The following is a 24,090-nucleotide window of genomic DNA, read 5'->3' as shown; positions in this document are numbered from 1 at the left end:
GAAATGTGATCAGCTGTCCTCTGTCGCCAGACTGATTCAATCTGAATTTTCTACGGATAAAAGCCCAGAGAAATCCTCTCTGATCAATAAATTATTTACTTCATATAGAAATATTTTTCATCCACCAACCAGTAACTCAGCCGGGCCACAAACACTCAGAACCTACTGGTACCAGTTTGACTCCACTATTATAGTGGGAGCAAACTCAGCTTGCTGTCTGGGTTATATATGCCAACTTGCTTTACAAGCGGTTACTGTTAGTAACTCAGTGGTTTCACCTACGTAACCCGCTATTATCCGCCTCTGCAGTGTGCTAACTAACTAGCATCGCCGCATGTTGGCTACTTCCTCTAGCCGCCCCTGGATCCGAAACACAACAAAACTCTTCCAATATCTTTCACACATTGACGCATTTCCCTAAACATTCTTCGAACAGCACCAAATAAAAAAAGTACTTTGTTAAAATAAACTTGAAGGTTATTCTCACCTGAAAAACAGCATGTAAATGAGCAAACGGAAGACGCAGTTCTGTTACTCCAATTCCTCTCTTTATGAGAAACGGTAAAGCAACAGATACCTCAGTCTCCATACGTCACCTACTGGTGAAACACCATTACTACACCCATCGATATTAACCCCTGTTGAATAAAATAGCTACTTATAACCCCCTAAACATTTAAAGAATTGCATGCTTATTTTTTTCCTATTGTGGGTACACACCAGAGGGCATCACACTACTTTAGCAGGTTTCCTCCCATTTCACATCCTCGTACAAATATTTATCCCTTTATACTAATGAAAACTATTTATCATATTTATGAACTCTAAATGAAAAAAACTGTCATATTTCTGAATTTTAAAGCTTAGAATCTGGTGGAAAAAGCGTAAAATTTCCCAGATGTTAAGGAGCCATTCGCATTCATTCATCCATCCATCTCCCTAGTGGGGTCGGGAGGTGCTGGTGCCTATCTCCAGCTATCGTTCCGGGCGAGAGACGGGGTCACCCTGTACAGGTCGCCAGTCCGTCCGTTCGTCTCCAATCAGACTAAAACTTGGTTCTGATCTGCAGGATTCTTCAGAATCGATCCGGTTTGCGGGTCGTTAGCGGGCAGGATGCGGCTGCATCTACAGGGAGTCGTAGCAGGTGTCTCTGGTGGCCGAGCACAGACCCTGAAAGCAGCCGATCAGTTAATCAATCAGCTGTTCAGAGCGGATGTTGGACGAGTCGAAGCGGTCCGCTTGGTACTTACCTGGTAAACCTGCTCGTTCTTCCGCTGACGCTGCCAAACAACATTTTTTAATTCAAACGGTTCCAGAATCTCACCAACCTGCCTCCTCTATCCCACTGCTCTTGTTGTTTCTTCTTGATATACATTTTTAATAATATTCGTTACCTAATTTTTACTTATTTTAATATTTAAATCAGCAATATTCTGAGGAATCCAAACTAGTTTAACATGAGACCCATCATTTTTAATCCTAAAAATTGAGTGATTTATTTCCAATATAATATCTTGCCTTGATTCTGAATTTAACTCTAGAATACTTATTAAAGCACTACTTGAATCTGAACAAATTAAAACCTCCCTTTCTCTTCTTTCCTCAGTCCATTCTTAAGCCATTAAAATAGCCATTAATTCACCTGTATACACTGTCAATTTATCTGTTATTCCTTTATATTTAAATCTGGAATTATAAATAATATACCTACTCTATCATTTAACATTTTAGAACCATCTGTATATATTTGTATATACTCTGAATATTCTCTTTTTATATAACTTTCCACCTCCTTATTTCTAACTGTCTCCCTTTTCTCAGTAAGTTTAAATCAACTTCAGTCCAAAGAGCCATGATGGAATAACAGGACTAATTAAAAAGTTATCTATTCTTATATCTTTTACTTTATTTATTATTATCCATCCAAAACTATTAATTTGTTTCTTTTCTTTTTCTTGACAAGGTTGCAGCGTAACACATGGAGGATGACCTTTATTATGTCCTTTAATATTTAATATTTCTGACCTGAGCTCCAGTGGCATCTCACCCATCTCAACCTTTGGAGCTGAAACTGGAGTAGTTTTCATTGCTCCACAACAAAGTCTTATTCTATCTATTTTTTTAATAAACTACTTGAAGCTGAATTGTATAAAATACAACCATAATCAAAAATGGATCTAATTAGTCCAACATAAATCATCTTTAATGTATCTACTCCCCATTCTTTGCCTCTCAAACATCTCATTATATTTAAAAGTTTTTTACTTTTTTCAACTATTTTATCTACATGTATGTTCCACGTAAGTTTTTTATCAAACCAGATACACAATTATTTAATTTGATTTATCCTTTCTATAACATCCCCATATAATTTGAGATTTACATTAATATTTAATTTCCTATTAGTAAAAACAACAAATTTAAACTTGGATGTTGAGAATCTAAAAGCTTCTACACTATTTAATGCCTTTTGTAGTTTCCTATTTACAAATTCTGTATTTTTTCCCCTCTTCCAAATAATACCATCATCTGCAAAAATTTATCTACTAAAAATATCATTAATCATTATAATAAATAGCATAGGACTTAAAATACTACCATTTTCAGCTTGATATTTGGAACTTATTTCCCCACCTGTTTATACTCCAATATTTCTTTCAGTTAATTTTTTTTTATCCATCCATATATTTTAGCCTTTATACCTATTTGTTTTATTTTAATCAACAGCCCTTCTGTCCATAACATGTCATAAGCCGTTTCCACATCCAGGCTATTAAATTCTCCTTATTAATCTGAGCTAAATTAATCTAATTTCATGTTCCAGACATAATGCAGGATCTATTCTACTTCTGCCTTTTCTAAATCCAAATTGATAAAACTTAATCTTCTCCTAAGATTTAGAAAAATAAATTAATCTGTTATTTACCATTTTTTCCATAATTTTACCGAAACATGATGTTAGAGCAGGGATGGGCAATCCTGGTCCTCGAGGGCCGGTGTCCTGCAACTCTTAGATGTTTCCCTGATCCAACACACCTAAATCCAACAGCTGAAACACTTCCCAAGTGCAGTCAGGTTCTCCAGAGTCCTGCTAACGACCTCATTATTTGACTCAGGTGTGTTGAAGTATAGAGAAACATCTAAAAGTTGCAGGAGACCGGCCCTCGAGGACCAGGATTGCCCATCCCTGTGTTAGAGCTATTGGTCTATAACAGGGGTCTCAAACTCCAGTCCTCGAGGGCCGCTGTCCTGCAACTTTTAGATGTGCCTCTGCTGCACCACACCTGAATAGAATAAGTAGGTCATTAGCAAGGCTCTGGAGAACTGATCTACACAAGGAGGAGGTAATTAAGCCATTTCATTCCAGTGTTTTGTACCTGTGGCACATCTAAAAACTGCAGGACAGCGGCCCTCGAGGCCTGGAGTTTGAGACCCCTGGTCTATAACTTTCAGCCTCTCCTCTCCTCCAGTCTCTCCATCAGCCTCTCCTCCTCTCTCCATCAGCCTCTCCTCCTATCTCTCCTCTCCTCCTCTCTCCATCAGCCTCTCCTCCGGTCTCTCCATCAGCCTCTCCTCCAGTCTCTCCTCTCCTGTCTCCATCAGCCTCTCCATCAGGCTCTCCTCCTGTCTCTCCATCAGGCTCTCCTCCTGTCTCCATCAGCCTCTCCTCCTGTCTCTCCATCAGCCTCTCCTCCTGTCTCTCCATCAGGCTCTCCTCCTGTCTCTCCATCAGTCTCTCCTCTCCTCCGGTCTCTCCATCAGCCTCTCCTCCTCTCTCATCAGCCTCTTCTCCTGTCTCTCCATCAGTCGCTCCTCTTCTCCTCTCTCCATCAGCCTCCCCTCCTGTCTCCATCAGCCTCTCCTCCTCTCCTCCTGTCTCAATCAGTCTCCTCTCCTCCTGCTAAGCAAACTAAGTAAATTGTGCTCTAGCTAGCAAACTAAAATTTATATACAATAACAAACTACACCTACAACATAGTTTGTTATTAAAGTTCAATTAAAGTTCTATCTTCTACCAAAAGACCAAGGCTGCCTTTAACTGCACTCCAGGTCTGGCTGGCTGACTAAAAACTGCTTCCTTAAAAGGACAACAATTTCGTGACACCAGCTGAGTCAGTTCACATTTATTAATTAAAATATATATTAGTAGAACTCGAGTCAAAATGTACTTCAGCAGGTTTAACTTTGACTACAGAAATGAATTATAATTTCTAATGGCACTTATTTATAACTACTTCTTATAGGGACTAGGCGTTCGGCGGCGTTCGGTCAAGCTCGGTGAAGCTACGTCTCTTGGCTTTAAATCTCAGGTGGATGGTTCTCCTCTCATTCTACTTTAATGTGTTTAATGTTTATAGCCACTTCTCTTCTCCTGGAAATGACAATCAGAGTTCATTGCTGACGCCAGATGCAACCGACATTCTTTTTTTTTTTTTTTTTATTGAATATATAAAAAAAAACAATAACAATCTCAAATAACAAGTCAATAACAAATATTTCAATACAAGAAGAAATATCACAACTCCTGCTTTTGAAAAATACAATTAAATACAAAGGCTGGAACAAAGTATAAAATAAAATAAAATAAATAAAAATAAATAAAATAATAATAGTTAAAATAAATTAATCAGTGGGGACTACCAACTGAAAATCTTCAATTAACTCAAACAATTTAATTGCATTTAAATTTTGCATCTTTTTCAGACATCTTTTGAAAAGGGAAAGTTCATTTTTGAGAGCAGAGATTGAGAGGGAGCATTTTGCATAGCGACATTTATGGATATAATACTTTGTTACAATTATTAGAATATTGATTAAAAATTCCAAATTTTTTTCTTTAATGGATAAACCAAATTGAATGTTTTGCAAGGAAATAAAATCTACATTTATTGTTTTAGAAGACAGAAAGTTTCGAAGTTGACCCCATAAGTTTAATACTTCTTTACATTCATAAAAAAGATGTTTAGTTGTTTCCAATTGAGTTGTACAAAAGCCACAATTCTCAACATTAAACTTAAATCTCTCTCTTAAAAACTCATTTGAAGGATATATGTTATTTATTATTTTAAATTGTAATTCTTTATATTTAGGAGGAATTGGGAATTTCAAATAATTTGTCCTAATTTTGACTATCATAGATTTCTCAAAATTTTGTAAGAGAACTGTGCTTTTTGTTCTTCCTGGGTACATATTATTTATAGAATGCTGATTCAAAAACTTGTTGTTGCATTTATTATCTCTAATGTTCACATGCTCAAATTGAATCTTATGGAGTCTAGGAATAAAGAAATTAGATAAACTGTTTTTAACTGAATGAATGAGGACATCAGGGATACTACGTAAAACTTTCTTATAAATTCTTAGTGAACAATCATTTCTATACTTCCTGTTAAAATCCTCCAAACTTAGAAAATCACCATTTCCATCCAGTAAATGAGTAATTGACCAGATTCCTTTATTCCACCAATTTTCTAGAAAAATAGATTTTCTACCACATAGAATGGCTCTGTTGTTCCACAGTGGAACATTATGAGGGCTGAAGTTGTGCTTAAACATTAACTTCCACTGTAACAAAACCTGTTGGTGGAAATTAGAGAGTTGTAGGGGGAGTTTTGATAATTCAAAATCACATTTCAATAACAACTCAATACCTCCAACTTTTTGAAATACGAACGACGGAATAACAAACCAAATGAGATCACCGTTTTTTAAAAGGGACTGAAGCCATCTAATTTTTAAAGTACCATTCATAATTTCAAAATCAATTGCCTTGATACCACCTTCCTCATAATTTTTTAGCAAATCACTTTTCCTGATATAATGGTGTTTGTTTTTCCAAATAAAGTTAAAATTAATTCTATTAATCTGTTTTATGATATTTGGAGGGACGGCTAAAGAATATGAAGCATACGTCAGCCTGGATAAGGATTCAGTTTTTGTTAATAACGTTCTACCAAACAATGTCAAGTCTCTTTGAAGCCAATTATTTAAGGTTTTGCCACATTTATCAATGTTGTCTTGTAAATTTTTTCTAACGCTGGTAGCTAAACATTTAGTAATCCACATGCCTAAGTATTTAATTTCATTTTTAACTGGAATATTGAAAATTGAAGAATCAGAACAGTTGTGAATGCTCATAATTTCACATTTGTTTATATTTAACTGCAGCCCTGAGGCTTGAGAGAACAACTCTATTACCTTTAGAGCTATAGGAATTTGTTCTTTGTTTTTTAGGAAGAGGGTTGTATCATCTGCAAATTGGCTAATGATTATTTTCTGGTTATTTATTTCCAAACCTTCAATATTGGAGTTTTTAATTGTTATTGCTAGTAGCTCTGTGACTAAAATAAATAAGAGAGGCGAGATACTGCAACCTTGTCTGATTCCTCTTTCTACTTTGAATCTGGGACATGAGCCCTGTGACAGAGACACGCAGCTGTTAATATTGGTGTTTAACATGGTAATCATATTAAGAAAACTATTACCAAATCCGAAATGTCTCAACGTGTTAACAATAAATTGATGTTCTACAGAATCAAATGCTTTGTGAAAATCTAAAAACAACATAAAACTGTCATCTTTTATTAAGTGACTATAATCAATAAGGTCCAGAACCAGGCGGATGTTGTTATGGATGGATCTGCCTTTTAGAAAACCAGATTGTGTTTGACTAATTATTCTAGGCAAGCCAGTTTTTAACCTCATTGCCAAAACCTTTGTTAGGATCTTGTAGTCTGTGTTCAATAGCGTGATAGGCCTTAAATTATTTAAGTTTTTCTTATCTTTACCAGGTTTTGGGATTAGTTTAATTATGCCTTGTTTCATAGTTTCCATGAGTTCCTTTCTACTAACACATTCTTCTACAGCCTGAAACAACAAAAGTTTTAAATCCTCCCAGAAATGTTTATAAAGGTTAGCTGTGAGTCCGTCTGGACCAGGAGCGCGATCAGACGCCATATTTCTTATAGCAATGTCAAATTCAGAAATTCTTAGCTCTTCATCACAGATTTCCTTAAAGTTTTCATCAATAATAGGAACTAGATTACTTATTTTATCAAAAAAGGATGAAGTAATTCTCTCTGTATGTGAAGATTTATAAAGATTACTATAGAAATTAAATACTTCTTCTGTTATTCTATTAGTCTCAGAACATTCCACTCCATCAATAATAAGACTATTAATAGAATTATATTCCTGTCTATGTTTTTCTAAGTTACAAAAGAAAGCACAATTTTTTTCTCCTTCTTCGATCCACCTGGCTCTGGACCTTACATAAGCACCTTTTGCCTTATTTATGTAAATCTCATCTAATTTAGATTGCAATTTATTTATTGTTTCTTTATCCTCATCAGTCCAACTTAATTTTCTGTAAAGTGACATAAGATCTTTAATCACTATTGTCTCTTCTGCTTTTTTTTTTCTATGTAATTCTTGACCAAATTTTATTGAAAACTTTCTAATACTGTATTTCAAGTATTCCCACTTAAGAATTGGTGTTTCAATAGAATTATCATTTGATATATTTAGAATAAGTTCTTTAATAAATTGACAAAACTCAAAGTTTTTAAGAAGGTTTGAATTAAATTTCCAGTAATTATTGGGTTTAGAACGTCTATCTAGATTTTGTAGTTTTAAACTAATAATGCAGTGATCACTTAAAGGACAGTTTGCTATCTCTGTTTCTTTAATACACTCTAGAACTGCAGCAGATACCAGCCAATAATCAATGCGTGATTTACTTTGACCATTAGGTTTGTGCCAGGTGAACTGTTTGACTCCACTGTGTAGCTTTCTCCAGACGTCCATCAATTTTGTGCTGCTAACAAATTCTTTAACAATAGGATTTGGAGTTTCTTTTGCCAGCAGTGAAGGCCAACGATCCATATATTCATCTGGAGCCAAGTTGAAATCCCCTCCAACTATGATATGATCAGTAGGAAAATTAGCATTAAACTCTGCAATAACCATTGTTATCTGATGTAGCAGATTCCTGTTGTATTGATCATTATTATATCCATAAATGTTTAAGATTCAGGACTCTGGGAGTTGTGACTGTAACCGACCTGAACACTGAGGCCCCAGAGCGCCCCCTGCAGGATCTGCTCAACCATCTTTGTTTCCAGCAGCACATCAATCATCTGTTAGTCCAGACAGAAAACTGAAGCTGTCAATGAAGCTGAGCAGCAGAAACCCAGAAGAACTGGAATCATCAGCAGGAGATGAACTGGACCACTAGGATCACTGATGCTGCAGCTGAGGAAGAGGAGGACGATGAAGGTGCCATCCTCACACTTCCTGTTTATCAACCCAAGAAAGCAGAAAATCAGCTGAAGAAGAAACGTGAGGAGCGAGAGTCGTCCTGCGCCCTCTAGTGGCTGATTGGACTACTGCACTGGGAGAACTGGACCTTGACGCTACTGCAGCTGCAGTTTTAACACCTACATTAAAACGTAACCTTTCAAATCAAAGCATATATTTCTTTACTACAATATTTCTTCATTGCTCCTTTAACAATAAAACTTAATACATATCTTGTGTTTTTATTAAACCTTTATATCCGTGTTTTCAGAGTCCAGGTGTAATTTATTAGAGAAACTCAACATCTGCTTTATTATAATAACATTTTCTTTCTACTTTACTTTAAAAAAACCCAGTTGTATATAACAAAAATAAAAACAGTGATATCTAACGTATTATTTCTTCACTGTCTGGTTGTCGATTCTCAGTTGGAGAAAATAAACAAAACATAAAATATATCATTGACAAATATTTAACATTTTCGTTTGTAATTTTCGACAAATAAAAAGTTTGCATCTGCACTTGTGATGGACAGGCCATACAACATTATTATTATTATGTAAGTCCCCAGAGTCGTTCTCATTTGGGCCATCAGTGAATTTCTAGGAGACCAAATTAAACATTTGGGTTTTTTTGACTCCAGAAGTTCAACCTCCAGGTTTTCCATCGCTGATTGTTGCTGCAAACTTCAGCGGACAATCGATCAATTGATCACAGCTGCTGCTGATCACGTCTCACCCACAACGAGAAACGTGGTAACATCAGGAAATAGAAAGAGCTCTTATTTAGACAAAAATAAATGATGTTAATTATCTTTATTTGCAGGTTTATTCAGACAAATTATACATCTGTCAAGAAAACAAAGGAGTCCGTTAATTAAACCAATAACAACCATCAGAACAATGAGGCCAATCCTTTGTTACAAGATCTCATCCATGCTGTTACATTCATTACTTGGTTGGCGTTTTTGGATATTCATGTCAGAAATATGTTGTGTTTTTCTGGAGTTCAGTGGGATTTTGGTCAGGGGTTGTTGGACAAGTGTTGAAACCTGGAGATACAACAGTCTAAAGTAGACGTCCTGAAACAGTTAATAAAGTATCATGAAAGAAAAGGAGCCTAGTAAAAAACACAACAGAATAATAATATGAAAACATTAACTTTCTGATAAAATCAATTTCCCAACAATGACTATGATGCAAAAGTTATTTATATATTTTCTTGGAAATATACTATTTCCAAGCACTGTTCAGGTAAAATCACTCAATCCGGTTTATTCATATATTGTGCATAATATAGCGAGAGATCATAGGACAATCAGTAATGAAGCAAGTCTGGATGCAAAGCACTGCCAAGCAAAAACTACACATGGGTTTTATGCAAAGTTATGGGATGGCAGCTGTGGAAAACAAACTTCCAACCTTGTACATGAAACCCAAATAGTTATTTTGATGAGAGTTCATAAGCATTTCATATAACATGACTAGCAGATGTGACCTTATTGTAATTTTTCCATCACAATATATATATCTATATATTTTTTTCAGATAAATGATGGATGTTCCTGAAAACTGCTCTAAGATCAGAGTTTCTGTGGGACATCCAGTTCTAAACTGGTTCAACTGGTTTCTGTGATGGAAGCTGAAGTTTCTCTCCAGTTTCCAGTAAAGCATCTTTTTCTCTGAGGAGCTTTGAGGAACATTTTCATGTCAACAGAAGGAAGAAGCAGCAGAGAAAAGAGGGTTGAAGTGTCTTTCATGGCTTCAAAGCTGAACTGGAAATGATTCCCATGTTTCCATTCTCAGACCATTTCTGGTTCCAGGATGAAAATGAATCAGAGAGAAAAAAGATCAACTTTCCAGTTGAATCCAGTTCAGATCAAAACTCCATGAAGCCTCTAAATGGAGCCCAGTTTGAATTGGATCTTTATTGATCCAAAGAGACAAACAATATCAGACACTAAATGACAGACAAGAGAAAACAAACAGGAGGAAAATCTTGGAGGTCAGAGGTCATCATCATGATCCAGTCAGTCTCTTTAGACTCAAACTGCTGCAGCTTCAACCTCTGAGGATCAGCAGGACACAGAGATCATTCTCTACTTTACAGAGATCAGAACAGAGATCAGATCAGTGAGTGTTTCCAGACTCTCTCCAGCAGCAGTCAGTGACGCAGCACATCCAGTCGATGGTTTCCAGGCTGCAGTCAGACTGATCTCAGAGCTGTGACCAAGATGAACCTGATCAGTTGTTTCCTGTTGAACTGAGAGAACAATCAGATCTGAGATCAGATCTGCTGCTGCCACAGTTTGATGAATGAGGACCACTGACTGTCTCTAGACATGTTGGACGGCTGGACGCTGGAGTCCAGCTGGACTTCCTGGAGACATGGACACAGCAACAACACTCATCTTCACACCCACACAAACACAGGAACACAGCAAGCTGCTGCTCCTCTGATTGGCTGATTGCTGTCTCTGTGTCCAATCAGGAAGCCTGAACCATTCTCCTCCCACTGAGAAGCTGCAGCTTTACTGGGAACACTGGATCTTTGCTTTGATGCTAACTGGGTTTAGTTCAATATGCTGACAGGAGATGAAATCACTACAAACATTTACTTACTCTAGATCATCTACAAGATCCTTCAGCTGCTGAACATCTGAATACTTCAGGTTGTTTCCTCCCAGGTAAAGTACTTTCAGATGGAGGCTGTTGGACTTCAGAGCTGAAGCCAAATAATCACAGCTGATCTTTGACAAACTGCAGTCCTTCAATCTGAATAAAGAATAAAAGATGAGCTGAACCAACAGGATGCAGGTTAACCAGTCCAACAGAACCAGTTAAAGATTCTCATGAATATTAATGCCAACAAGCTGCTGCTTCAATAAAGACCTGCTGACTTCAGAACCAGAACCAGAACCAGAACCTGGTACTGGGTCGTGTTGTGTTGGAGGATTTTAGTCAGTAAAATCATTCCAGGTTGTGATCAAAGTGTTGAAGCATCAATCATTGATTATTGATTTGTTCCTGTCAGATTCCAATTCACTTTTCTAGACTGTGTTGAATGACCTTTGACCTGCTTCACATGAGGGGGATTTCTACACACCGGGGGTCCGAATGCTGTCCTGTTCTGACCTCAGGTCAGCGGGTCCAACTCAGTTACACAGAGGGACTAAATTAAACTCTGGATCCAAGTCCAGGAACAAACTCAGAAAATATTGATTAGAACAGAAGAAATGAACTTTGATTTATGATCAATTATAAATAATTAATCACTGAAATATCAATAATTATATAATTAAAATACCTCAATGTCTCCAGTCTGCAGCCTTCAGTCTGTAGAAAACCACAGAGATCCTTCAGTCCAGAATCTTCCAGGTTGGTGTTGAACAGGTCCAGTTGTGTCAGATGGGTCGGTTTGGACTTCAGAGCTGAGAACAGAGAAGTCCAGCTGGTCTCTGACAAACTGCAGCCAAACAATCTGAATAAAGAATAAAAGATGTGAGCTGAACCAACAGGATGCAGGTTAAAACTTAAATATGAACAAATAAATAATAAAAATGTAGAAAATTAATTTCCCTGAATGTAAAAGAAACTTGATGAACTGATTCCAACATCTGATCCAGTCAAACTGGTTTAAAGAGTCCAAACCAGCAGAACCAGAACATTTGATCAAAACAGAAACTCAAAGTTTTTCTAAAAGTTTCTCAGGATCTTAAATTCAGTCGGATGTTTTTTTCTCTCTCCATGTTTCCTTCCAGACTCTGTATTATCTGACTGCTCTGTACCATCATTTATCTACAGATATTTTATCTCTGCAGTTTTTGTTCATTAATCTATTAATGATTTTTTATTGCTGGTTGTATTTTAACTGCAGCTCATTGATAATTATGACAGATGTAAACTGGTTGATTTCAATCCGTCTAATTCAGCGTTTTACAATTTCCATTACAGCTCACATTCTGAAAGTTGATCATTTTCTCATTTTGTGCTGATTCAGTTACTGAACTATCAACTAGAAAATATTGAGTCTTTTCTCTGTCAGATTGATGAGGGTCATTTAGTTCAAGTTCTGAATCCTTCATCAGAGATGCTGCAGAAACGGGAACTTTATCATAAAGGAACAACAGGATTGTGAAGATGAATCATTTTAAATCTATTTTCCAGGTAAAAAATGAGAATGATTTCAGTGAACTGATGAAGCTTGTTGCATATAAAACATTACAAAGGTAAGATCTCATTTCCTGTCCTACAAAATAAGAGCTGAATCAAGACGTCTGAACAAAATGACTTAAACACCAAAACCTTCACAAAGTCAGTATTTACTGCAGGACTGTTAATGAATTATCTTTCTATTATGTATGTCTCCTTAATGTCCAGGAACTCTGCCAGAAGACTGTGGTCATCCTGATAGAGTCTGACTGTCACAACAAACTCAGGTTTTCCTCTAAGCTGCTCTCAGTGGTTTGGAGGACGACTGACTTGGAATTTGCTCCATTAGTGGAATTCACACTAAAATGGAAACTCATCACTTGCTTCCTTTTTGTTTTTCTTCCTGCCAACATCAAACTCCTGCATGTGCTGCAGCTCCATATGATCAGGCAGTCAAGTCCACAGAAAACTTCCTTGTTTCTAGGAACCATTTCATCCAGAGTTGGTCGACTTTCTCTGTCCATCTCTGTCAGACTGTGAACCTTTAGTCTGAGCATGTGGAGAACCTCTCCTAACAACCTGCTTCACATTCATGTGCTGCAGTCTCTGCTGGTTCTGATGTCTGGGACCAGAATATTCATGTCCTGAAGAACCTGCAGCCTGTTGAGCTCAGAGAAAAACTCAGTTGTCTGGATTTTTTCAGATGAAGATGAAGTTGGTTTCTGATTGAAACTTCTGACTCAGGAAATGGATAAAGGGCGATTCCACCTAATTTTAATCAACTATCAGCATCTTTAATCTACTAGAGTTAAAACACTGAACCACCGGGAGACTTCCGGTGGCGCCATGTTGTAGAAGACAGGAGAAAAGGCTGCTCTGAGGAACACGACAAAAACTAGCGTTAAAATAAGGTAAAAACAGTAGAATTCAAAGAAAACCCGCTCTTAAAGTGTTATAGAACATCCATGGAAAATATGGTTAAGAAAGGAAAGAATACGGAAGAGAAAGGCGCAAAAGAAAAGAGTACCGGAATGGCGAAAGGGCAGAGCCATGAGGCGGAGCAATTGGATCCGCCGAACGATGACCGTGACTCGGCCATACTTCATGAGCTAAGGGGGCTGCGAAAAGAACATGCGGAAGCGGTATCAGACAACAAGAGAGCACTGTCTAGACTTGAGGTGAGCATTGGAGAGCTCATGGTCAGGACAACGTCCCTGGAGCAGAAGGTGGCTCACATGGAGGAAAGATTGGGAAATAATGAAGACAAGATGACACGGATGGAGCGGGCGGCGACATTTTTGCTACGGGAAACGACTATACTATCAGAAAAATGCAATGACTTGGAATCGAGAATGAGGCGCAACAACATAAGAATTCATGGCATTCCCGAGGGTGCAGAGAAAAATGACACCATTAGCTTCATAGCACAATTTATTAAATCCCAGATTCAAATCACAGAAGGGATGGACTTGGGTATTGAAAGAGCACACCGCTCACTGGTGAACAAACCGAAGGACAGCACGGTCCCCCCGAGAGCGATCATAGTACGCTTCTTGGATTATAAGATGAAGGAACAAGTGATAAAGCAGGCCTGGAAACAGAAGATTTGCTATGAAGGGCGGTCTGTTTATTTCAACCAAGACTACACAACGGAGGTTCAAAAGAAAAGAAAACAGGTCAGGGAAGTCAACAAACAACTAAAGGAGAGGAATGTGAAGGCGCAGTCCCCCTATCCGGCCCAACTGAAAGTGTTTTTGGACACCGGAACAAAGACATTCAGCACAGTGGAGGAAGCGGCGCCTATGCTGAAGGAGATGGGTATCAAGGTGAAGGAGGACAGACTGGAGAGAATTCAACATTTGATGACGCAGAAGGTAAAGGGGACCGGACACGGGGGCAAAAAGAGACAGCCCGAAATGACAGAGGCGGATCTGAGGGCACTCCTGGAGTGACGACGTCATCTGCAGTGACATCGTGACAGCCGTTAACTTAGTATGTAGACATACATGCATGTCTGTATAGAGAGCTTAATGGTCACGATATGCAAAGGAAGGAGGGGTTAGTCGATCTAATAAAAAAAAAAAACAAAAAAAAAAAACGCTAGTTGTAAAGTAATGTACTAAATTATAAGAAAATTGTGTTCATTAGGGAGTAGTAGCAAGGAGTTTTGAGTCTTTAGGGCTTTAGACAACTATTAGGAAGTTGTCAAAGCACACAGTGCTTGTTCATCGGGGAGAAGGCCACAGCTCTCCGATGCTGAGACTCTTGGAAGACTTTTGTTCGAGTTCCAATCTTTGTTTGGGGGTTCCTGTCCCAATAAGTGTGTTTGTACTTAGTTTTTGTTTACTCTTTTCAGTTGAGGTTATGTTATGTGTAGCATATTTTTCTTTTCAAAGAGGTGTCAGGTACAGCGCAGCTCCAGAAATGGTAATAATATGAGTGATCTAAATATAGTATCCTACAATGTTCATGGTCTGAACCATCCTATTAAACGAAAGAAGATTTTGACCCAACTAAAAAATTTACACTGCTCAATAGCTTTATTACAGGAGACACACCTAACAGAGAATGAACACAATAAGCTGAAAAGGGAGTGGGTAAGTCGGGCATTTTATGCCTCATTTGGAAAAAGGAGAGGGGTAGCAATTCTAATAAAGAAAGGGATACCGTTTGAAGTTGAAAAAGAAGTAAAGGACAATGAAGGAAGATATATAATGATCGTAGGACGAATAGGAGATATGACAATCTCAGTAATGAATGTATATTTCCCAAACGAGGAGAAAGTCACTTTCTTGAACCAAATAGTCAGGATAATAACCAATGATGCAAAAGGAATGATACTGATGGGGGGAGACTTTAATACAGTTAAGAATAATATTCTAGATAGATATCCCTCTGATTATGGACCACTGACAACAAAATCTAGAATGCTAAATAATATTACCAAAGAGCTTGGTCTTATTGATGTTTGGAGAAATATCAACCCCAAGAAAAGAGACTACACATTTTACTCAAACCCACACAAAAGCTACTCTCGAATAGATTACCTATTCATATCTCAGCAACATATGCATAAAGCAGTAACATGTAACATAGAAAACATAACTATAAGTGACCATGCACCTAACGTATTATCTTTAAACATAAATGAGGAACCCTGTTTCAGATATTGGAGAATGAATGTCTCAATCATCTCTAATGAAAATATAGTCAAAGAAATCAAGGAGTCCCTTAAGGAATACTTTGAAATAAATGATAATGGGGAGGTTTCACCAACAATATTATGGGAAGGAGGAAAAGCAGTGATAAGAGGGAAAATAATAGAAATATCATCCAGACTGAAAAAAGCTAGAATGAAAGAACAAAGGGAGTTGGAAAATAAGATTAAAAAATTGGAAAGGGAACATAAACTTGGGAATAAAAACATAATGGGTGAGCTTAAAAAGGCAAAAGATAAATTAGAGGAGATACTAACTATTAAAGCAGAAGGTTCTCTTCGCTTTACGAATCAAAGATATTATGAAATGGGCAACAGGTTTAGGCCTTTTGGCATTTCAACTTAGGAAAGCAAATAAATAGACTCTCCAAAATAAAACACCCTCAACTATGCAGACTAAAACACAACCCAAAGAAATAGCTGAGGCATTCGCAGACTACTATAAAAAACTATATGATGATACGGACAGAAATACTCAGGAAGATGTAACATCCTCCTTTCTCAAAAGGATTAATCTCCCAAACCTGTCAGAAGAAGAGTCGCGGGAAATGACCCGACCTATAACGTCACAGGAAATTATGAATGTTATTAAAAACCTCAAAAACAACAAATCCCCGGGGACAGATGGACTGCCAGGGGAATTCTACAAAACATTTAGGGAAGAACTAACGCCAGTATTATGTAAGGTATTCAACTATGCATTAACGGAGGGAGATCCCCCTAACTCATGGTCTGAAGCCATTATATCGGTAATTTATAAAGAAGGTAAAGACCCAACTATATGTGAAGGATACAGACCCGTGAGCTTATTATGCAACGACCTAAAAATACTAACAAGTATAATGGCAGAAAGAATGCAAAAATATATAGCTAAATTGATTAACCCAGACCAAACGGGTTTTATTCCGGGGAGGCAGGGAGCAAATAACATTAGAAGAATACTAAATGTAATGTCATATACAAAATTTAAATCAAAATCCTCCCTTTTGATTAGTTTGGATGCCCAAAAAGCTTTTGACAGGGTAAAATGGAGTTTTCTATACCAGACATTATTGAAATTTGGATTTTCACAGCAATTTGTTGAATGGGTGAAAGTAATCTATAAAAATCCAAAATCTCGAATCCGACTTAATGGGCACTGTTCAGAATTTTTTGATCTCAAGAGAGGAGTTAGACAGGGGGACTGTCTAAGCCCGCTGCTATTCGCAGTTAATATTGAACCGATGGCAGAAGCAATAAGACAGAATAAACAAATCCAGGGAATAAGAGATGAGGGAGGGGTGGAACATAAAATATCACTGTTTGCCGACGATCTATTAGTACTCTTAACAGAACCACTCCAGTCAGTACCGGCCCTACTAGAGAGCCTTAAAGAATATGGGAATATCTCTGGGTATGCGAGTAACGAAAGTAAATCGGTAGCAATGATGTTATCAGGGGAATACCCAACACAGCTAAAAGAATTAGTAAAGTTCAAATGGACCAATAAAGGATTTAGATACTTGGGTATAATTATCACACCTCAAACTTCACAATTATTCAAAGCAAATTACGAGAAGCTGAAGAAGGAAATTATAAAAGACCTAGAAAGATGGGAGATCCTACCACTGACCCTCGGGGGCAGGGTAGAAACAGTCAGAATGAATGTCTTACCAAGACTACTGTTTGTATTCCAGTCACTCCCAGTCTCCATTCCTAACTCCTTTTTTAAAGAATTGGATAAAAGAATATCAAGGTTTATATGGCAAAATAGAAAGGCAAGAGTTAAACTTAAAATTCTTCAGTCCTCAAAGAGTAATGGAGGGTTAGGTTTACCTGAATTAAAGAATTATTATTGGGCTGCTCAACTGAGAGCCATAGCACTATGGTTAACAAAGGATCAAGAGACAATATGGGTAAATATGGAGCAAAGAGCCTGCCCAAACCTGTCCCTAGATACACTGCCCTTTACAACAAGGAGAGTTCAAAGAAATCTCAAAATTCAAAATTACTGGATTAAGGAAACGATTAACATTTGGTCAAGAATAAAAAAGAAATTTAAGTTTCCTGAATCTATATCAAAAATTGTAAAAATAGCGAAGATCCCAGATTTTACCCCAGCCACTATGGATAAAGGGTTTGAGAGATGGACAAATGGAGGACTGGTATTAATAGCACAGCTTTTTAATGGAGCAACAATGAAATCTTTTGAACAAATCCAACAGGAATTTAATCTACAAAAAACTGATTTTTACAGATACTTACAACTTAGACATTATCTCCAGAATCATAGTGAATGGCAAAAAATCTCAACAGATATGACCAAGACTGAAGAAATTTTATTATCAATAGCAAAAGGTGAATCAACAAAAGGCTTAATCTCAAAACTATACAAAAGCCTGCAATATGAATCCAGTGCTAATAATAAGGAAATTAAGGAGAAATGGGAACTGGAGGCTAATATAATAATAACAGATGAAGAGTGGGAAGAAACATTTAGTTCTGGACACAAACTAACTAACAGCCCGACATGGAGGGAATTTGAATGGAAGGTTAAGATGCGTTATTTTAACACTCCAGTTATCACATCTAATTATGGTAAAACATCTAGGCTTTGTTGGAGAAATTGTGGAAAGGTGGGGGATTTTACTCATATATTTTGGGACTGTCCGAAGGTGGTCGAGTTTTGGAAAGAGGTGCAAACAGATATAAAGAATATTTTAGGTATTTATTTGGATCTGGATGTTTCTGTCTATATTTTAGGAATAATTACCTCGGACATGATCGACAAAAACAATAAATACTTGATCAAAGTTTTGCTTCTGATTGCAAAAAAATGTATAACATATGCTTGGTTGAGGCCACAGCCTCCCAGTATTACACAGTGGAGAGAGAGAATTAGAAAAGTCTATATTATGGAAAAAATGACATCAAGGCTGCAACTCAAGATGGAGATCTTTGAAACAAAATGGAGACCTATAACTAATTTCATACTGTAACCTTGACACCTCTATTTGTCTGTGTTTCTTTCGAATGTATTTTGTATAATTTTTTTTTTTTTTTTGTGTACTTTTACTGCTTTAGTTTGTATTCTCATTATGTTTGCTGTTGTCCCTGTCACAGTAATTATTGTATTATATATATCCGTGGATGTTGATGAATATAAGTGCCTCTTAACAGGTCCAATGTTTATTTGAGGGAGATGTTTCTCGGCTGGACTGTTTCCTTCATCAACATTCCCTGGATGACTTTTGGCAGAGCTGGACTTGTACGACCAGCTTCCTTGGTGTGGGTTAAATGTCTGGAATGATCTGCATAAATAAGACGTGAATTGTGACAGGGGTGGACATGTCTATGTGTTGATATAAAATTGTTACTGAAAATAAAAAGTTCAAAAAAAAAAAAAAAAAAAAAAAAAAAAACACTGAACCACCTGGACTCTTTAAACCTGGACTGGATTATTATCAACTAATAGCAGAAGATTTAAAACTAAGTGTGGCATTTGTGGATCTTCAATAAAGGGAGATTTCATTCTCTCTCTTTCTGCATCTTGACCTTTGACCTGCTTCACATGAGGGGGATTTCTACACACTGGGGGTCCGAATGCTGTCCTGTTCTGACCTCAGGTCAGCGGGTCCAACTCAGTTACACAGAGGGACTAAATTAAACTCTGGATCCAAGTCCAGGAACAAACTCAGAAAATATTTATTAGAACAGAAGAAATGAACTTTGATTTATGATCAATTATAAATAATTATTCACAGAAATATCAATAATTATATTATTAAAATACCTCAATGTCTCCAGTCTGCAGCCTTCAGTCTGTAGAAAACCACAGAGATCCTTCACTACAGAATCTTCCAGGTTGATTCCGCTCAGGTCCAGTTTTGTCAGATGGGTCGGTTTGGACTTCAGAGCTGAGAACAGAGAAGTCCAGCTGGTCTCTGACAAACTGCAGTCCAATCTGAATAAAGAATAAAAGATGTGAGCTGAACCAACAGGATGCAGGTTAAAACTGAAATATGAACAAATAAATAATAAAAATGTAGAAAATTAATTTCCCTGAATGTAAAAGAAACTTGATGAATTGATTCCAACATCTGATCCAGTCAAACTGGTTTAAAGAGTCCAAACCAGCAGAACCAGAACATTTGATCAAAACAGAAACTCAAAGTTTTCTATCAGCCTGGATGAGTTGAACTATTTCTGCTGGTTCCTGATCATCAGCTGGAGACCCGACTTGGTAACTGGATCAGAACCAGTCAGTTTATTCATTAATGACCTTTGGTTCTTATTAAAGCTGCTGAAAGTCAATGGAGGCCATTATTTAGTGTTTACGAGCTTTTATTCTGTCATTTGAACAGATTGTTTTGAAAGAAAATATATTGGAATAAAATTATTTATTAAACTAATGACTAGGCCTGTCGCCATAGCAAATTTTACTGGGTGATTAATTGTCTCAAAAATTATTGTGATAAATGATAATATTGTTTGAAGACCTTTGTACACCGATTTAATGGAAATGACATAATAATACATGCGATTTCCTGCCAAAGATAAATACACTTTATTTTCAAAAGAACACCCAACACTGGAACTGATAAAATAAACAAAACAACAAAAAACAAAAATAAAATGGATTCTCAGTCTCCATTAACAAAAATGTACTTGAATAAAAACACCAAAGTGTAAATAAATACTGCATTCAACCAAAAGAGTGCAGATTATGAAGTCTGTTTACCATATTGCCCTTCAGTAATCATTAGATTTAAATATAGAAGATGGAACATCGACTACCTGATGCAATAGTTCACACTACATGTTAGTTCACACCTACATTTTCCCCTTATGACAATCTTAGAACGTTGATCTTTCTAAGATTGTTGCTTGTGATCATCCTGTAGTGTGTGGTGTGTTACGGTAGATCGTTGTGGCCTCTTCTATCTAAATCAGGGGTTTTCCCCACTGGGATCGTTAACACAACCTGTTGAATGTGACAGGTAGCCAATCAGAAAGCGCAGATTCTCCTCCTGCTTTCTGAGGGGAAATTACAGAGGGGAATCCCAAACAGCTGACACGGCGCAACCCGAAGTCCAGCGGACATTGGAAATGATATGTGGAAACAACATTAATGTTTATAAAACATTTGGTGCAAAGAATATAGAAATGACAAGGGGAGGAGTTGGACCGGTAACTTTTCAGCTGTTCTTCGTTAACATGACATAAATAGGTTCTAATGGTTTTCATTCAGTCAGGACGTTACGCTGACACTAGAGCTACATGAATTGCAGGTAGATTGTAGTAAAGCATTGATTAATGCCTGGTTTTAAAATTAGTTAACTGGACTTGTAGCCATTATTTTTTTTTTTTATTGATTTTCATAACTTTATGTAAACATCAACAAAATTAAACAAAAACAACCCAAAACAACAAGGAGCACTGCAAAGTCCATATAAAAAATAAAAACATACATACATACAGCCCACATACACAAAATACATTAGTCATGATTCAAAATAGTCACAACTGTCAGACAGCCAAATGAGTGATATATTGAATGTGAGAGAGAAAAAAAATAAAGATAAAAAATAAATAAATTACAGCCTCTGTAAAAAGGACTGCAGTGGGGCCCAGATCCTCCAAAATTTGTCCGACTTTTGATGAAGGTCATGAGTGAGTTTTTCAACTGAGACAATGGCAGAAATCTGTGATATCCACATATCAACTGTAGGGGCCTGAGGTGCTGACCATCTCAATAGTATACATTTCTTGGCCAGAAATAAAAGGATTGCAAGCAGATGTTTAGTGTCTGCATTAAGTAGAATGTCTGAAGGATGGTTAAAGAGACAGAAGGAGGGAGTTAGTGAGAACTGTTTACCAATGATCTCTTGTATCATGAGATGAACTCTTTTCCAGAAAGTTTGAATACAATTGCAAGACCAAAATAAGTGAATAAATGTGCCCCTATGTATTTTGCATTTATGACACAGATCTGAAGCATCAGGAAACATCCTCCGAAGGCGAACAGGTGTATAATAAGTTCGGTAGAAGAATTTAAAGTTCTGCTCATGTAAAGAAACTGAGGTGGAGTTGGGGAAGACCCCATCACAGATTTCTTCCCAATCTGCCAGATCAAACGTCAGTCCTAGGTCACGCTCCCACACCAGCTTCATAGCATCATAACTTGAGGAGTCAGAGCCAGATAGTAAATGATATATCTTAGAGATAAGTCCTTTGGGAGATTTGGTCATGATAATCATATTCTCTAACTCTGACAATTTTGTACGTAATTTTCCTGTCCTCCAAAGAGAGCTCACAAAATGACGGATCTGTAGGTATTTATAGAAATCTCTATTAGAAATATTGAAATTGGCTTCAATTTGTTTAAAGGATTTAACAGAGTCAGAGTCCAGCATGTCCATAATATTTGACAGTCCCTTAGATGACCATTCAGACAAGCCAATGCTTCTAATCTCTGCTGGTAAATCTGGGTTCAAAGTTAACGATGACCAGGAAGAGAGGGTGGGAGAGAAATTTAGATATTTCCTCACGTCTTGCCAGGCCAGCAAAGTATTATAAACAATGAAGCTACTTCTGAGATGAGCCATTTGGTCTATGCCACTTATAAAAAAAAGAGAATTAAGTTTGCTGGGGAGACAAGATTGTGACTCCAGATCTAACCATAAAGCGTTCTTTCTATTCATAAACCAATTTGATATGATTTTAAGTTGTGCTGACCAATAATAAAGCTGCAGGGATGGTAACGACAAACCTCCAAGATGTTTTGGCTTAGTTAATATAGAAAACTTGACTCTTGGGTGTCTGTTGTTCCAGACAAAGCGAGATAAATGAGAATTTAGTCATTTGAAGTGTGCAGGGGATAAATAGCAGGGAAGATTTTGATATAAATAGTTCAGTCGCGGAAGAATGTTCATTTTTATAATATTGATTCTCCCTAAGAAGGAGGTTGGCAGGGGGGCCCATTTTATTAAATCATTTTTTATCTTCTGAATTAAAGGTGAGTATCTGGGTATTTTTGTTACACCTGATCTGAATAATCTTTTTGAAACTAGATACTTGAAGCCTCTGATAGACATTTGAAAAGGAGATTGCATAAACCTTTCGGAGGGGATGCTGAAATTGGGTGGCGACAGATTTTCCTAAATTGATTTTATATCCTGATAAAGCACTGAATGTAGCCACAGATTCCAGGACAGCTGGAATTGATTTCTCAGGATCACACATATACAAAAGTACGTCATCTGCGAATAATGAAATTATATGGTTTCTACCGCCTATATTGATTCCAGATACATCCGGATTAGTCCTGATAATCTCAGCCAGGGGTTCAATAAACAAAGTAAACAATAAGGGTGAAAGGGGCCAACCCTGCCTACAACCCCTATGAATCTTGAAGGGATCAGACATCAAACTATTTGTGTTAACTGAGGCTGTTGGGTCTGAATAAAAGCTTTTAACCAGATTGATAAAATTTGGCCCCAGACCGAATTTATGTAACACCTTCACCCTTCATAAAGTCCAGCTTGATGTGTGCAACTGCTCCTCACCAAAGTGCTTTCTGGACACCTGGAGCCTTTTTTCATTCAGCGTCATCAACAGAAAGCGAAAAAGGCAATAATTAAAATGACGTGGATAGTTTTAATTTATCGTACGATTAATTGATTTATCATTTATAGTGACAGGCCTAATAATGACTAAAGTATAAAGTATGAACGATTTTATTAGATTAGTAGAGAAAACAAACCTCAGAATCTTCACTTTACTGACTGAACTCTCCAGGATCTCAACCAGAGGCTTCAGATCAGATTCTCCACTTTTATTTATGAAGATCTGATTTATTTCCACTTCAGTCAGATCTGGGTTGGACTTCAGCGCTGAGGCCAAAACTTCACATTCATCCTTTCGGAGCCTCAAGCCACCAAGTCTGTGATTAGAGAAGAAATAAATTCAGTTCTAATGAAATCAATCTGGATCAATAACAGAATAAAATATGATAACAGTGATGTCATCATCTGATCAACATCTGATCTTCAATTTACTGAGTTTGACCCCACAGAGAATCAGTTCAGTTCCTGGTTAAAGTCCAGGTTCTGGTTCTGGTTCTGGTCCAGGCTTTATGTCCTCAGACCTTCAGCTGCAGTCAGATGTTGAAGATCTTCTATCATCTGTGAAGGAAAGTTCAGTTTTCTGCAGCATCTGATGGAGCTGCAGCATCAGAGCCTCAAAGGAGCTGCAGCAGCTGATGAAGAGGCTGACTGAGCTGAATGAAGGAAACTACTGGAGATGATGGAGGAGGAGGAACTGCTCACAGCTCGGACTTGGACTAGACCCTTTGGCTCCTTGAGATCTTCCACCAGGCAGGAAGTGAGTTAGAAATGCAGTGAGCAGAGCAGGAAGTCCAGCCTGCTGTGGACCTCTGGCATC

The 24,090-nt window shown here is 37.3% G+C and overlaps 1 protein-coding gene across 2 annotated transcripts in view; it reads right to left on the bottom strand.

Annotated features, from left to right (window-relative positions):
• Window positions 1-24,090, bottom strand: part of LOC122827331 (NLR family CARD domain-containing protein 3-like) — a 400,427-nt gene that overhangs the window by 360,624 nt on the left and 15,713 nt on the right. The window contains exons 8-11 of one of the 2 annotated variants that reach the window (XM_044110151.1): window positions 23,411-23,590; window positions 19,439-19,609; window positions 11,605-11,778; window positions 10,412-11,072 (exon numbers count right to left, since the gene is read on the bottom strand). In XM_044110151.1, the coding sequence (XP_043966086.1) occupies window positions 10,916-11,072; window positions 11,605-11,778; window positions 19,439-19,609; window positions 23,411-23,590 (682 nt within the window). In that variant the 3' untranslated portion in view covers window positions 10,412-10,915. Of the gene's footprint in view, window positions 1-10,411; window positions 11,073-11,604; window positions 11,779-19,438; window positions 19,610-23,410; window positions 23,591-24,090 lie in introns of those variants that run through there. The other variant, XM_044110152.1, reaches the window with a different exon arrangement.

The sequence above is a fragment of the Gambusia affinis genome, linkage group LG24 (genome assembly GCF_019740435.1).
Source record: "Gambusia affinis linkage group LG24, SWU_Gaff_1.0, whole genome shotgun sequence".
NCBI lineage: Eukaryota > Metazoa > Chordata > Actinopteri > Cyprinodontiformes > Poeciliidae > Gambusia > Gambusia affinis.
This window is presented reverse-complemented; position numbering and strand designations above follow the sequence as displayed.